The following is a 17,405-nucleotide window of genomic DNA, read 5'->3' on the forward strand; positions in this document are numbered from 1 at the left end:
CAGCCGTCTTCGGCCCGGCTTGCTTGAATCCTGATGGTGCAATGAGCAAGGGACTCATGTCTGAGCATACCCTTCCACACTCATGGTGGCCAAAATAATTACAAAAAGGGGGTGGTGATGGACAGAGTATCTGAGTTAATCAGAACACTCCTACCCAGTCAACAGATCAGGGCTTGATCCATCACCGTTTTTTAGCTCACTGCACCATCCCAGTTCAGAACCTGGCTATATGCAAATTAGTCTGTCCCTGGCCCAGTGCATCATGGGAACAGGGCAGACCAAACTACCAAGCCAATTCTTCACTGGAAAGGAAACAAGCTTCCGGGGACCGGTTTCTGGCATTACAGCCGTCTTCGGCCCGGCTTGCTTGAATCCTGATGGTGCAATGAGCAAGGGACTCATGTCTGAGCATACCCTTCCAAACGTGTAGCCAGGTTCTGAACTGGGATGGTGCAGTGAGCTAAAAAACGGTGATGGATCAAGCCCTGATCTTTTGACTGGGTAGGAGTGTTCTGCTTAATTCAGATACTCTGTCCATCACCACCCCCCTTTTTGAATCGTTTTGTCCCATCAATGCCTTCTCTAAATCCCACAAAGCGGAGAATGTTATGCCTCGTCCTGTTTTCTGCATCGTCGACTTGCCACTGGAGGTCTTTGTTCGAGGCCTGAAGGTCTGCCATTCCTTTGCGGAGATCCTGAAGCAAATCCTCTGCCTGGCCCAGCCTGGTTTCTGATTCCGTAACTCTGGCTGCCAGGTTGCGTAGATCCTGACTCGAGCGTCACCTCTGTGCCCACTTGTCCTATTTTCCCTTCCAGTGCCATCCTGGAGGACTAAAATGCCTGAAGAAGAGTGTCAGTGCAGCTGGTCGATCGCTCCTCCGGAGTGGGGTGATTGCTTTTGTGTATCGGTCCATTTTCCCCTGGCGCGGTGGCTTCGGGTCCTTGTCCTTGCCCATATTCAGGGATACATTGGTGGGCCACGAGAAGAACAGTGGTACGGCGGGTCCAGTCGCTCAAGCTGTGGAAGGGGGGGGTATCACCTCACACCCCCTGATGGACAACTGCCTGCGTGGCTCCCGACAGCAGAATTCCACGTAGTCCCCACCGCTTCCAGTCTCGAACCCGTCTAGGCAACAAAGAGGGGTCGGTGCGGTCAGAACCGTCCAGGCTCAGCTGGGGCTCCAGCACAGTTTACACGCAGTTGAGGGGTGGCAGAGGGGTGACCCGCTTCTTCAGGACACTGCCTCCTCAGCCAGTTTGCGGCAGCCCACCCACGCTAAGGCAGGGCAGAGGGGGACGGTCACTCGTCTGCACAAGCAGGCCTCGCATGCCCCGCTGGTGCAATTTCTAGACCCCACTCTGCACCACCAGGCCACCAGGATGTAAGGCGCCCACTCATCCAGGGCCCGGCCCAACCTAGTTGCAACGCCACCTTAAGGGGGGGTGAGGGTGGATCCACAAAGCGCCGGGATCCCACTGAGAGGGCCGCACCCGCACGGACTCCAAAGCTGCCCGTCTCACAGGGCCGATTTGCTGATCGCCGCCTTCCTCAGCTGCGGCCCCAGATAATCCCACCAGGCGGCACGGCGCCCTGTGACCACCCGGCTCACCTGAGGTCGCAGTTCGGGGCACCGTCTGTCCGTCTCCGCTGGTAACTCCAGGCCCCCCGTCCGTAGGGCGGGCCTTCTGCGGCAACCCGGGAACAGGGAGCCTCACGTCCAGGGCACGCAGCAATCAGGCAGGGCCAAGCCGGCATCAGGTCCGGGGCGTCTGCCTAGCCCCTGCGAATCGCCTCAAGGGCTCGGAGGCCGATAGTCCTCCCAAACTCCTCTCAGAGGATCTCTGCCCCAGGGGGTGCGCCTCAGATCTGCAGCGTCCACCGGGCCGGCTCAGCTGCGAGCAGGCGCCCTTTTACTGAGGCGGCTGCAGAGTCTTCCAGGGTCAATAGCAGCTGTGCGGAGGCCGATAGTCCTCCGGATTTCCCTCAGGTGTGTGGCCGGGGTGTATGTAACTCCTGGAGTACAGGTATATTTATCGTCCGAGCCTTCGGATTGCCGGATTCATAGTCGGATGGAGCTTTCAGCCAGAGCTCGGCAAAAGCACGTCCTAAGTGGCCATGTTGTTGGCCATGCCCCACCTACTTTCCCAGACTTTGTCTTGATAGGTGCGGCTGTTTGTCTTTGCCTCAGCCCTTGGTTCGCTATTTTTTATAACATTTATTTTAAGTTAAACAAATTATATATATTTAAAAATAATTATTTTAAATGCTAACAAACGTAATTTAAGACAACCTAAAAGTAATTGTAACAAAAGCTACTATATATTGTGTACGAATGTTAGTAAGACTGGGAATGTTTTAATTATTGTTTGAAAAGTATATATAAATTACATTTAAATTAATTATTTAATACACTTAATTTGATCAGTTATTGTGCTGTAACATTTCAATGTGATAGAGACTTCTAGCTGCAGATTCCTTACCTAAGCTTAGAATATTCCCCAGGCATTTGACTGGATCCGCAAATTTCATGGATATGGCCAGCTCACGGGGCAGAGCCATTGCTTCTTTGGTGGTGCTCTGACGTCACGCCTGTTTGTGGAGTAGTGGATTTCTGGGGGATGTCTAGGCATCCCTTATGGATAGACCCTTTGGTGCGACTCGCTTCTTCAGCAACATGGCAAATTCGGCCATGGAGAGATTCAAGGACAATAGGGCCACTGCCCAAAGCCAGAGTTAGCCCAACTCCCCCCCCCCCCCCCCCCACACCCCCCTTCCCTCCTCCAGCAGCTGTACAGCCATAGCCTCTTGTTGGCAGCAGAATTCGACACCATCTGCCCCAAGTGCAGGAGATACTACAGACAAATGGGTTCTCCACATTGTCCACCATGGCTGTGCCCTCCCCTTCCAACAGACCCCAGCACCCCTTCCTTTTTCCAGTGATCGGCTGACAGAGGACCACCATGCACTCTTTTGCGGCAGTTTGCCGTACTGACCAAAGGGGCCATTGAGAGGGTGCCAGCATGAGAAGAAGGTTGTTGATGCTATACCTGCTACTTTCTGGTGCCAAAGAAGGATGTAGGTCTCTGTCCCATCTTCATCCTGCGCCCTCTCCATTACTTATTGAAAATATTTAAGATGCTTACCCTGACTCGACCCTTGAGACTGGATGGTAATGTTGGATTTTCAGGACGCGTATTTCCACATCCTCGTCCTGCCTAGCCACAGGCGTTACCTACGGTTCACAGTGGGCCAGGAGCATTATCAGTTTGCTGCGCTCTCTTTTGGCTGTACTAGTGCCCCTCGGGTGTTTACCAAGGTGACGGTGATGGTGGTGGACAAAGCACATCTGCAGACGTCAGTGATTCCAGTCTTCCCCTACGTCGAAGATTGGCTGTTGAAGGTGAACTTGCCCAACGCAGTTGTCTCCCACCTTCAGACTATGGCGGACCTCTTACACTCATTGGGGTTCACAAACAATGTGCCAAAGTCACACCTGATGCCCTCTCAGATGCTCCATTTATTCAGAGCTATTTTGGATACAGTGCAGTTTCGGCCTTGTCCTTGGAACAGCAAGTCCTGGATGTTCTCACTATGATACCGATGTTTCCGCTTCTATCCTGGAGTTCGGTGAGACTGACTTTGAGGCTTCAGGGTCTCATTGCCTCCTGCATCCTGTTGGTGAAGCATTCCCATTGGCATATGAGAGCTCTGCATTGGGACTTGAAGATCTAGTGGGCACAGCATAAAGGCAATCTCTATGACTTGGCCCAGATAGCGGAGGAAATTGCAAAGGGCCTACAGTGGTGGTTCACGGATAGCGATTAGGTCAACGGCATACCTCTCTCTCTCTCTCTCTCTCCCTCTCGCTCTTCCCCATCCAGAGCTCACAGTGGTGACAAATGCATCACTACTTGGTTGGGGCGGCCTTCTGTGAAAGGTGGAGCTCAGAGGACTTTGGTCTCCAGAGGCGTCCCAGCTGTCAAGCAGCCTGTTGGAACTGAGAATGATCCGACTGGCATTGAACGCTATACTTCCTTCCATCAAGGGAAGGCTGGTTCAGGGATTCACGGACAACACCACCGCCATATGGTATTGTAACTAGCAGGGTGGGGTGGGGTCCTGAACTTTATGTCAAGAGGCTCCGTGTCTCTGGACCTGGCTGGAACATGAGGACATATTCCTGGTGGTTCAAAATTTGGCAGACTCCCTGAATGCCAGGCAGACAAACTCGAATCATGAATGGCATCTCCATCCAGAGGTGATGCAAGGTCTCTTCCTGGATTGGGGAGAGCCTGGGTTAGATCTCTGCGCCACCACTGAGAACACTCAATGTCAGCAGTTCTGCACACTTGAGTTGGATCTGGCTCGTAGACGTATTTTGTCTTGAGTGGAGCACAGGCCCACTATATGCATTCCTGCCAATGCCACTCCTGTCCTGAGTTCTCAAGAAGAACGACTAGGGCAGGTCATTTAGTGGCTCCAGACTGGGCACGGAAAGTATGATACCCTGAACTCCTGAGCATGAGCATTTGTCCTCCAGTCAGGCTTCCCATTCGGGAGGATCTTCTGTCGCAGCAAGGTACTACACCTAAACCTGTCCACTCTCCACCTTCATACGTGGAGATTGGCTTTGCTTTGGGCACAGTTAAGCGGTTGCTGTCTGCCATAACTGCCTTTCTACCGTTGCTGGACCAACCTTCCCTGTTTGTCACCTTAAAGGTTTGCAACATATGTTTCATCCCACGCTCTTCATTATGTCCCAATGGGACTTGAACTTAGTTCTCACTTTCCTCATGTGTTCCCATTTTGAGCTGATACAGAGCAGCTGTCTCCGGCTCCTACCTCTCAAAACCGTTTTCCTTGGGGCAATAATATTTGCCAGAAGGGTTAGCGAATTGGAGGCGCTTTCAGTTAACCCTCCCTGCACTGCATTCATTCCCGAACTAGAACTCAAGCATTATTTTTGCCAAAGGTAGTCACATCTGTTTACATCGGGCAGAAAATCACCCTGCCTACCTTTCCCCTCCCTGCCGATCCTTCTAAAGAAGAGGAGAGACTCCACTATCTAGATCCAAAAGAGCATTATTCTACATTGTTCATACCAAGGAATTCTGCATAGATGCTAAACGTTTTGCTGGATTTGCAGGGGCAAAGAAAGGAAAGGCAATATAGAAGAGAACCATCTCTCAATGGATGATCTTCTGTATTAAAATCTGCTACACAATGACCGCGAAACAGCCCCCTGATGGCTTAAGAGCTCCTTCCACCACAGCTAAAGCTGTGATGACTGCTTTGACTGGACATCTGTCAAGCAGCTACATGAGCATCACTCAACATGTTCTCCAGACACCACTGCCTTGGCAGTAAGGTATGGCGACACTGGTATTTTGCCTGTTTGGTCCTCCAGGACTTCTTAGTTTAAAGCAGTTTTCAGACCCACTTCTGGAGAAAGATTGCTTTGGTATCTATTCTAAGGTAAGGGAACTACGGCTAGAAGTCTCTATCAGGTGAACAAGCTACTTACCTACAGCAATGCCTTATCTGGTAGAGACTCTATCTAGCTGCAGATTCCTTACTGATCTTACCCTTTCTGTGAACTGTCTTTTCACAGAAGAGATCCTTCAGGACCTCACTTTTTGCACTCTAGTCATTCTTCCTCAGCTTGGCTCTGTGCTTCTGGTGCGGAAAAACAGTCGAGAACGGAGGTTAGCGTGCTGGGGTGGTGCCTATTTAGGCAGCGCGCATGTCACTTCCGGCTCGGACAATGCCAACTACGTCATGCGGTCCAAATGATGCCACATGCTGGCATGCAAGGGGATTGCTCAAAACATTCTCCAGTCTAACGTCTTGAGAAGATCATAAGGTACACAATCTGTGTTTGGATAGTCTCTACCAGAGAAGGCATTACCGAAGGAAAGTAACTTGTTCTTTTATTAGTTTCTAGATTAAATATAACTATTTGAAAGTAATTCTAATCTATTTTTAAAATTGATTAACATTTATATTTTACATTAAAATAGTTGAAATATTTTTTTAAAGACTAATAAACTTTAATAATTAACCATATATTTCCATAGGGAAATCCCCGCCAGAGTGACAGAGACCTTCACCTATATGTGCAAAGTTACGATTAGTTAACTTTACACTCTTAAATCCTGTTGTAGGGGGCTCCACCCCCTGATTTGAGGGTGGAGAAATGAAAGATTACACCTAGGTGTAAAACATCCCTGTGAATTTGTGGACAGCAAAAACGTGTAGAATAATTGAGATCAGCAAAAAAACTTACAGTTAGGTGTGCTAGTAAATATACATGTGTTTATTTACCTTTGTGAATTGCACCCCATGTGTCTGAATGCCAAAAAAGATCCTTAGCCGCTTCATGCCTAGACTTGATTATAAATAGAGGATATGTTGGATTTATTACTCATTTGACTTACCCTATTTTCTTTGACCAGAGAAACATTTTCATTGTAATTTCTTCTCTTTCCCTCTCAATTCCTTTAACCGCATGCGTGCGGGCGGAATTCCGCCCGTACGCTGGGTTTTTAAAAAGCGCACTTTACGTGACGAGCTGGGCTCGTCATGAGCGTGCGAGGAGGCTACGCCATGACGAGCCCAGCTCGTCATGAGCGTCGAAGGGGTTAATAAATGATGGTGTACTTTTCCACTCTTTCCAAATTGCTAACATCCAGTCCTTTACACTGTAAATTTAGAAGTAAAAAGAGGTGTGGAAAATCATAGCAAATGTACATTGTAAATGTCTCTATGCCTTCAGTGTTCAACTTCACTCAGTGATCAATTTGTAAAACAATAAGTGCCAGGGCCCTGGTAAGGCGGACACAACATCTTGCACCATCCATTGCTCGTGCCAGCACTGCCAAATTATAGTTCAACTCCTGATCTAGTAGTGTGGCTCACTGGTTAGAGGCGGCAGGCCTGAGAGCAGAAGTCAGCCTGGGACCAGGGTTCAATTCCCGACGCGGCAGGGTCGTGGACCTTGGTCAGCGGACTCGATAATTCTCGCTTCGGTGCTTACTCTAATCAGGGGTTCCACTCGGCAACTCTGGGCATTAGCTTGCCTAATCTCCACAACGGCCCCACCAATTCTGGGGATGCCTGGCTCCACCTTGGGGACTCCCAGCAAGGGACCATCCCACAGGGAAAGCCAGGACGGGTTCCCCAGAGTTATACAGCGCCGGGACGCCCCGTTGCTGGGGCAGCTGTGCGCTTTACAAGTATACTACATCTGGGTGGCACGTATTAGTGATTGTTAATGTAAACTAATAAACAGATGTTGTTGTGCTCATACCCAAATTTAGTAGACATCGCCACCTTATGACAGACTGTCACAAGAGTTGGCTGGTGCTGAGCACCAGAAACCATTGGCTCAAATTAAGCACTGAATTCTCCCCCATAGGAACTCGACTAGGTATCAATTACGACTGCAGAGAAACCTTTATACCTAGAAAAACATTTACACTCAAATTTAACCTACCTGCTTGTCAAAATATACCTCAATCCTGCATATATAAATCAGGATTGGGCTTTGCTTTCCAAGTGTTCCACTTTTTTTGTGCACATATTTTTCTTACATTTGGCTTACACTCTCAGAACCTTGTTAATTTCTTAAATTTATGAAGACAAGTAAGCTAAAATGTGGGCGATATATCTGTAGGCACATGTTTGCATGGTTATTCATAATGGTTCACTTATATCTTATATGGCCCTTATTTTAACTTGTGCAGTGTAATTTGTCTTTTGCTGTACGTAAATTGTGCTGAAGTGCAGTCTTGGTACCCCTGCACTGAACGAGAAGCACAGGTTATTCAATCAATCGGTCAGTAATCTTATAAAGTGCAACTACTCACCTGAGAGGGTCTCAAGGTGCTGAAGGGGTGTGTGGTGGGGGCTAGGGGGCTGCAGTTCCGTTGGAGAGCCAGGTCCTTCCTGAATTGCTGAAGCAATGGTGATTGCCTGAGGTGCAGAAGCAAGGAGTTCCAGGTCTTCGCTGCCTGGTAGGAGAACGACCTTCCTCCAGCCATGGTCTTGCGAATCCGTGGGATGGTGGTCAGGCCCAATTGGGCGGAGTGGAGATGTCTGCTGGGAGTGTGGAAGGAGATTAGGTGGTTGAGATGTGCAGGTCCGGCATTGTGGAGGGCTTTGTAGGCGTGCGTGAGAAGCTTGAAGGTGATCCCTTTATTGGCAGGTAGCCAGTGAAGGTCTCTCAGGTGGCGGGTGATGTGGTTGCGGTGTGGGATGTTCAGGATAAATTTGGAGGAGGTGTTCTGGAAGGCGGCAGTTTTTTAGGGGAGAGTTTCTGGGTGGTGCCAGTGTAGAGTGCAATGCGTTAGTCGAGTTTGCTCCTAACGAGCGAATGGGTGACCATTTCCCTGGACTTGGTGGGGATCCACTTGAAGATTTTATGAAGGAGGCGGAGGGGGTGGAAGCAGGAGGACGAAACGGCATTGATTTGACTGTTCATTGAGAACGAGGTGTGCAAGATGATGCAGAGGTTTCGTGCGTGGTCCGTGGGTGTGGGGAGGATTCAGAGCACTGTCTGCCACCAAAAGCCGTCCCAGGTGGAGGGGGAGGAGCACAAGAGGAGGACTTCAGTCTTGTCTGAGTTGAGCTTGAGGCAGCTGTCTTTCATCCAGATGGCGACTGCCTTCATCCCGTTGTGGAAGTTGCTCTTGGCAGCTGTGGGTTCGTCTGTGAGGGAGAGATCAGCTGGGTGTCGTCGGCATAGGAGAGGATGTTGAGTCTGTGGCTATTCATTACGGAAAGTATCCTTGAATCTAGGACTCCTCAGTAACACCCACTAACCCATAATTAACTCTAACCTTATGCTTCCCCTCTACTTTCATTGCTATGTTGATGAAATAGCCTATTGTTGCATAGTAGCAAATGCTCATTTTAATATTCTGGTTAAACTAGGTTTCTACATCAAATACAAATGAATCACTAAGTCCATATTTAAATGTAACCAAACTAAATGTGACTTTCTCTCGTTTCTTTATCAATAGGACTAAGTTAACATATTTGTCTGGGCCTAGACCTATGTTCCAGTGCTGTGTGAAGTCCCCTAACTTTAATAATCAGACAACATTACCTTCTTCCTTTCTTGATTGAAATAATAATTAATGTACTACAATAGCAAGGACTAAGAGAATGGATCTGGATCTAGGCCCCACCATTGGATCATATATTGGTTGGCAGGACTTTTTAAAACTGAAAACTGAAATTTTGATCTTTGGGAAGAGCACATCACAATGGGACTCTTCCTGGAGGCCAACGGAGCTAGGACCGCCACCCACCCCCGCCATCCACTCTAAGAACCTGGGGATCATCATTGACCGCAAACTCAACATCACCACCCACACTTTCGAGGCACTAAATAACTCTGGTCCAGCATACCTCAACAATTGCATTGAGTATCATTGCACGTCCGTACTCATACTTGCACAAATCCCACGCATATGGAAAACCAGATCTTGAAGTGGAGCCTTCTCCTACATCGTTCCAAAACTGTGGAACAAACTGTTGCTACACATATGGCCCTCCTCCTCACTTCTTGAATTCCACAAGAAGGTGAAGATCTGGCTTTTCGAGTAGTCCCAATAGGCTCGAGATATGGCTAGCTAGACACAACTCCTTCCTTGACCCCTCGCAATCCGGATTCCGCAGCAACCACAGCACTGAGTCCGCCCTACTGGCCGCCACGGACAACATTCACACACTCCTCGACCAAGGACACACCGCGGCCCTGATCCTGCTCTACCTCTTGATCGCGATCGACCACCACACACTCACCACCAGACTCCAGGACACCGGCAAACAGGGAGCTGCCATTGACTGGATCTGATCCTTCCTCACTGGCAGGACCCAAAGAATCAGACTGCCACCCTTCCTCTCTGAACCCACGGAAATCAACTGTGGAGTACCCCAGGGATCGTTGCTGAGCCCCACGCTCTTCAACATCTACATGGCCGCCATCGTCAGACAGCATGGACTCAGCATGGTCTCCTACGCTGACGACACCCAGCTCATCCTCTCCCTCACCAAGGACCCCGTCACCACCAGACTAAACTTCCTGGAAGAAATGAAGGACGTTGCGTCCTGGATGTGCAGCAGTTGCCTGAAGTTCAACTCAGAGAAGACAGAGGTCCTCAGCCACGCCCCCTGTGCTTGGAACAACACCTGGTGGCCTCGCCCTCTGCAGCCCTCCCACCCCCACAGACCAACCCGAAACCTCAGCATTGTACTTGATTCCTCCCTCTCCATGATCCATCAGGTCAACACCGTTGCATCCAGCTGTTTCAACACCCTCCGCATCCTCCGTAAGATCACCCCTGAATCAAGGAAGATCGTCACCCACGCACTCATAACCAGCAGACTCGACTACGAAAAAACCCTCTAAGCCGGCATCAACAAGTCTCTGCGCCGAAAACTCCAGACCATACAGAACACCGCAGCCAGGCTCGTCCTTAGCATCCCTTGACACAAACACATCACCCAACACTTGCGTAACCTCCACTGGCTCCCCGTGCAGAAGAGAGTTTCATGATACTCACCCACGCCTACAAGTGCCTCCACAACACCGGACCCCAATACCTCACTGAGAGAATCTCCTTTGACACACCCAAGAGAAACCTCCAATCCGCCGACCTCAAGCTCGCCGAAACGCCGCGCATCCACAAAGCCAAAACAGTTGGAAGAGCCTTCTCCTACATTGCAGCCAGGACCTGGAACGAGCTCCCGATCGACATCAGACGCGCCCCTCCCTGACCATCTTCAAGAAGACTCTGAAGACCTGGCTCTTTGATTGAACGGAGCAGACTACCCCCCCCCCCCCAGCGCCTTGAAACCCTCACGGGTGAGTAACTCGCTTAGAATTCCTCTGATTGATTGATTGGCCTGCTCAGTGCCAGAATACCCTCTGGGTGATTGTGAGCTCTGAAAATCTGCATAACTTAACGTAAGGTAACATAACATAACAGGTGTCTCAAGATCTTGTCCTTGACAAGTAGTCACTTGAGCTATAAGGGTAAATAAAATATAACCCCAATTTACAGTATAGTTAATCTAAATATCACTAAGTGAACACTAAAGGTCTTTTGCACAGGGCTTTACTGGGAAAGCCCTTCTTTGTTTTACGTCAACTATATCTTTTTCACTCTGATTTTATTCAGCTTGTATTTATTTGTACTGTCACCTCAAGCAGAGTATTTCCCTTAATTCCTTCTTATTACAGCTTCTCTCTATCCCTTCCACTTGTAATACGGCAGTTGGGATATTCGTCATGTTTGTGAAGGACTAACCCTTCCACTGAACTCTTAATCAGTCCCTATATCATGCTTCTTCCTGCTGCTGTGATTTCTTAAATTTTACAATAACTTCTTCTTACACAATCTCCTTGTGCATTACCCTGTCTTCTGATCACTTCATACTGCCACTTAATTCTTCATCTTACTCTTTCTTTCTTTTGCATTTCTTCCCAGACACTTTCCATTTGCAAGACAGAAAGACATAACATTGAAAGAGCAAGTTCTGTCATTCTAATAACCATAGTGCGAGCTAAACAAGTAACTGTTTTTCCCATTACTTCTCTAAAATGAGCAGCATATTCAAGAAAGGATCTGATGACCTTGATCAAAATCTTAGGTATTGTCCGTGTTTAGCCCCAAATGTAATCAAATGTAAAGACCTAATGAGATCATTTTTTGACAAGTCCCTTCACTCGGTACTATAGAAATATAAGGGATGAAGTGTGAGCCTGGTGTATGTCCTTGATGGATCATGTTTGTTAGTGGTACTTTCAGCGTACTGTTCCCGACCTCTTACTTTGGGTTCCCACAGGTTTCAGAATTGTCTACGCTGTATTTTTAGCATCTACACCCAACCACCACTCATGAACCTAATTCAAAGATATAGGCTTTGTTGAGATAGGAATGTCCCCAGCATAGAATATGGGCGTGTTCCACTATGCTGAGTGTTAGACTGCATGTGGAACTGATATCCTGGCTTTTTGTTGGCTCTCCAGCCAAGCTAATCTAACATATGCACAGAGGTCGAAGACTGTCATTTGCAGTATGAATTCCAGAACATATTCTGTCACGTGGAGGGGTGCAGCAGCTGACATGGAACTACTGTCCATGTCCTGCGAGGGCCACATTAAGTGGTGGTGGCAGTGCACCATGTTATCTGAATTATAGGATTTTGGGTATACCTCTTATTTTATGTCTGACGAGAGTGCGGTCTACTGGCCTCACTCATGTAAAGTCCCACAATAGTATGTTCCTTCCAGATCTCTGCATTTCCATTCTGTGTGCATATGTGTGGCGTATGTGTAGCATATATGTGCAATAGGGACCAGCGGGATCTATTTTGGTGGCCTCTGGTTTAGCATTGCACGAGATAAAGGATGCATACTGCTTTCTTAGACAATGGAAATGTATTGACTGCATTCTTGCGACTCTAGGGTGGAGACCCAGACACTGTAATGAAGGAGGATAGGGGCAGTGCTACGAGTAGAAATTCAGTGAGGTCCTTGTTAGCAAAGAGCGGCTGATTAGTTATTCCTGAGCACTGCCATTTAGCAGATGGTAAGGTGTTTTTCCTGTTGCTAGAGGTGAGTACACTTGTAAGCAGGCTACTTCTTCAAGAAGGCCGATGACAGCTAGTTGCAGAGATCTCAAACTTCATCATGTCCTTGTTTAAGCTATTTCTGCTTGAAGATAGTTTTGTCGCTACCTGATGTGAGAGCAATCACCTTGCACAAAGGCTGTTTGTGAGCGACCGCCAAATAATTACATTTGAATGGGAACCACCAAAAATTATTTCTAGGACGTTAGATAGTGGATCCACATCCTCTGTATTGAAAATTAACATAAAAACCACCCCACATGATGCCAGTTCCAAGTTCTTCTTGACTAAGGAAGGAGAGTGCTCCACAGAACACTCAAAGGACTGCTGTGTGACCAGGGCATCTGCATGACAGTCAGTCTCCCAGAGGTAAGAGGATATCACCCAACATCTGCAAATTGCTGGAGAAGCTGAGAGATTACCTACATGCCTGACTGTCTGCTTAGTGGTGGACGGTGAGTGCCTGACTCTGCAGGAGGAGAGACTGCTTAGAAGAATTCCAGTATTTGGAACATCCAGATGTAGCTGACTGCCTTCAGAGAGGAAAGCTGGTGTTGACCCAAGTCATGAGGCATCTCCCACTACAATTCCTGTAGTGAGTTGCGGAAGAAACTAGTCCTTATAACATTACTGTGCTGTATTGGCAATCCTACCACAGGCACAAAAGGACTGGTTTTGCCACTGCTTGCTCAGGGTGTTCACCTGTGAGCTTAAAGGAGAGCGTTCCAGCTAAAAACCAGCACCTCTCTGCTCTGGCCTGGAGGTCACAACTGCCAAAGACAACCACCCTCTGCGCCAGTCTGTAGGCCACAAGTGCCGAAGACAAGGGCCCGCCTGCATCGTTCTCATGGTCGGCAATGCCAAAGATAGGGGCCTGTCTGCTCCATGTCAGAGGCTGAAAGACAAGAATGCCTCGTGAAGCAAGACAAGTGCCTGGTAAGCAGGTCTGCTATACTACTTAACACCGATGGCGATGGCAGGAGTGAGACCAGAGTCCATGGTTTCCTGACGCTAATGCCGACGCTTAGTGTGCAAGGTCGCTGATACAACCAACCCAGGCCACCAATCGACCACTCTGTTGAGCAGGTGACTCCAGACTGAATGCTTGTCATCTAAAAAATGCTGCCTGATTCGCGTAGAGGTGAAACTAGCTGCTTGAAAGCTAACCTTTACCTGCATGAACTCTGTGGAGATCTAGGGCCAGATGTAGGTAAAGTACATTTACCGTTCTAAAATACCGAATTTTACCGATTCGGTATTTTAGAATCGGTAAATGCTATGTAGGAAAAAAATCGGTAAACATTACCGAATCGGTAAGATTCGGTATTTACCGAATCGGTATTTACCGATTCGGTAATTGCCATTCATTCCTATGGGCCTAGAGGCCCATAGGAATGAATGGCAATTACCGATTCGGTAAATACCGATTCGGTAAAATGGGGGACACATTCAAGGGTGCCAGGGTGTCACTTTGACACCCTGTTGCACCCCTGAATGGTGCTTGTGTGCAGATGTGGCACACATACATGCCCTCTGCAACATGGCACAGTTGAAAATGCACAGATTTGCATTTTCAAAGGTATTCGTTATTTACCACCAACTTATAGTTGGTGGTAAATAACGAATCCTAAAATGGGAAAAGCACTCATTTGAGTGCTCCTTACATTGCAAATTCGGTAATTTACCGATTCAGTATTTTAAGGAATTGGTAATTTACCGATGCCTTAAAATACCGAATCGGTAAATTACCGAATATGCAATTTAGGCCACCTACATCTCAGTAGCCTAATACCGGTCGGTAACAGACCTGGGGCCAGATGTAGGAGCCCTAATACCGGTTCGACCGGTATTGGGGTTTTCAGATGTCGGGGGCTGAAAATGACAGAATCGGTATATTTATCGATTCGGTAAAATTACCGATTCGGTAAAATTACCGATTCGGTAAAATTACCGATTCGGTAAATTACCGAATCGGTAAATATACCGATTCTGTAATTCCAAATGTAGGTGGCACAGTTTACAGTGCCACAGGCCCTTAAGAGTCGGTATTTTACCACACAATCCTATTGTGTGGTAAAATACCGAATTCAGGTGTGCATGCACACCTGTGCATGCACACCTGTGCAATGTGACACATAGACATGCCCTTAGGGCATGTATGTGTGCCACATGTCACACAAGCCTGTACTTGGGGTGCTATAGGGTGTCAAAGTGACACCCCCTGCACCCTTGCAGGAATCGGTATTTACCGATTCTGTAAATACAGAATCGGTATTTCCCATTGATTCCTATGGCCTTCAAAGCCCATAGGAATCAATGGGAAATACCGATTCTGTATTTACAGAATCGGTAAATACCGAATGTTACAGATTCGGTAATTCTGAATTTAAAATTACCTACATCTGCCTCCTTCCTATTTACCTATCTTAAATACCGAATCGGTAAAATTCGGTATTTAAGAGTAGGTAAATCGGAATTACCTACATCTAGCCCGAAATTCGGTAATTTCGGCCGTTACCGACCGGAATTAGGCTTCCTACATCTGGCCCAAAGACTGTTAAACTGACTTACAAACCATCAACTGGGGTTATCAATAGTGAAAGGCACCTGTGCGTAATCAGTGCATGTATCATTGCCAGAGGGAGGAGAGGGCACAATGCCGCCTTTAACACTTCACTAGAACACATAGGTGATGTTGCAATTCAGTAGCCAAACCTTCTTTGAAGTGTGTAATATTTTGTTTTGCTGTGTGATCGAATTACTTTTGAACTGAAATTTAGCACTGGGCTGGACAAATTTTACTGTTGGTTAAGTGTACGTTTTGAGCTCTTGCTCCCCACAGTACCTCTGTAAGAATCCTTCTACTACTCACCCTTGCTACCCTCAGAGTCAAGTGTGGAAGGGGTGTACTTGACCTAGTTTGCAGAGCGATAGAGGATGGACCACATGACACCAGTGGGTAATGCCCTCCAAACGGTGTTGACAGGCTGAAAATAAAAGGCACATCAAAGCCTCGGTGAATGGCCTTACTGGCAACCATGTTTATATGGCAACCAACAACATAAAGTCTAAACCTTCAAAGGCCATGGGGATTATGTTTGGTCTCAGTCCTCTCATTGTTTGAGAGCTAGCCAAATGCTTCACTGTAAACTTGTCTTATACTTTCAGAAAGTATACGACATCTTGGAGTAGCTGTGGATAAGAGAAAGATCTTTATTTCCAAAGTAACTACCATATGCGCAAAGGGACGAACCTTGAGATGTCTCTTTAAATATTTTGCCTCAACCCTCAATTTGCAACTCCTACTTTTGCTGTGATTGGCTCCACGAATTTATTAAAGATTTCATGGTTAAGAAACGAGGCTCCCACGTATCCATCCTATAGCTACTCTGATTTTACTCAATCAGATGATTCACCACAACAGCGCTGTAAAGAGTTATTTGGCCTTCTACCTGACAAAATCCAGTATAATGTCTTATGCTTTATCATCAAACCCTCCGTGAATGAGGCCCTCGTCTCCATCAAACCATATTTCAGAAGTATGTGTCTGCTTGACCTTTGTGTTTCTCACATCAGTGTCTTAAGGTTCTTGTGATCTGGAAAATACTGAAAGGTGGGTAGTCACTTCAATTCATATGAGTTACATTTTCTAACTCTCTTGCGTTGTGGACTGCTGTGAAAACGTATTTGCCCCGCCTCACCAGAATACCTGACTGGGTTGTAAAGCTCTCCACAAATTCCATATAACACAACACATGAAAACTACGTTTAAAACGGGCTCAACTCTTCCTATGTAAAAAGAAAATAGGAGAAAGCCTTGAATGCTTATTACCTTTCCAGCCTCTAGGCATCGGTGTCAATGTTGTTTGATACGACTCTCACATGTGTTGCGCTCCCCCACTGTTTCCCCGGTTTCCACTCCTTCAATAGAACTGCTACCTCACTTTTTCATTTGTTTGCTATATATGTCTAAATCCCTGTTCCACCATTGCTACCCATTTTGAAGCATATGTCTGCTCTCACTAGAGACAGTTCCCTCATTAGTTCTTTGCTGCCATGTTTTCTTTATTGACATTTGCTTTCTCTGACTTCACAGGCCTATCCGTGGGAAGATTTGGAGCACGTTTCTAATAAAGATAATGTGAAAACATCACTCAGAAAGGTCGTGAAAGAGGTGAGAGCTTATGCTATCCAGACTATTCACACGAGCTAACGTCATCTGAATTAGGCTTTGGGAAGGGATCATTCATTATCTAAGACCATGAAAGAAGGGGTTACCTCACACCAATCAAATTTGTGGGGTTGGCATGGAAGACGTACAGAGCCCACTTGCATACTTTGTATAACCTTCAACAACATAGGAACAGTTGAATTGAAGCATCAAAGGCATAATGGTCAGTTCCATGGTCATGGTAGGTGGTCCAGACTTTGGAGTTCAGTATGTATCATTTCAGGTATGGGCTTAGCCAGGAATACCATTTGAAGCAGAGACATCTGTGAATAACCCCCATTGTCCAGCGGCACATGAATGAAAGAAAAGAGTGCCACTAAAAGCCCTGATAATCATGGAGGCACTCACTTGGCTTACAGACAGCCAAAGAGTTCGAAGACTGTTTTAAAATATTAATGTCGTCTCGCTAATGGGGGTGAAAATCGCATAGCCATTGTTTCAACAAAAGATACCTCCACATTTTGAGGTAGGCCATCTAGTTCCAAAGAGGCCATGGGCAGCAGGCAGATGACAAATACGTTTGAGCTAAGC

At 47.2% G+C, this 17,405-nt stretch overlaps 1 protein-coding gene across 2 annotated transcripts in view; it reads left to right on the forward strand.

Moving 5' to 3' along the window:
- The window catches only part of MTCH1 (mitochondrial carrier 1), a 414,326-nt gene that overhangs the window by 102,019 nt on the left and 294,902 nt on the right, over positions 1 to 17,405 (forward strand). For both annotated transcript variants that reach the window (XR_013594892.1, XM_078644353.1), the window contains exon 4: positions 16,740 to 16,817. Coding sequence is in view for 1 of the 2 variants with exons in the window: in XM_078644353.1 (XP_078500479.1) it covers positions 16,740 to 16,817 (78 nt within the window). In the remaining variant the exon portion in view is untranslated. The remainder of the gene's footprint in view (positions 1 to 16,739; positions 16,818 to 17,405) is intronic.

The sequence above is a fragment of the Lissotriton helveticus genome, chromosome 5_1 (genome assembly GCF_964261635.1).
Source record: "Lissotriton helveticus chromosome 5_1, aLisHel1.1, whole genome shotgun sequence".
In the NCBI taxonomy this organism is placed as follows: domain Eukaryota; kingdom Metazoa; phylum Chordata; class Amphibia; order Caudata; family Salamandridae; genus Lissotriton; species Lissotriton helveticus.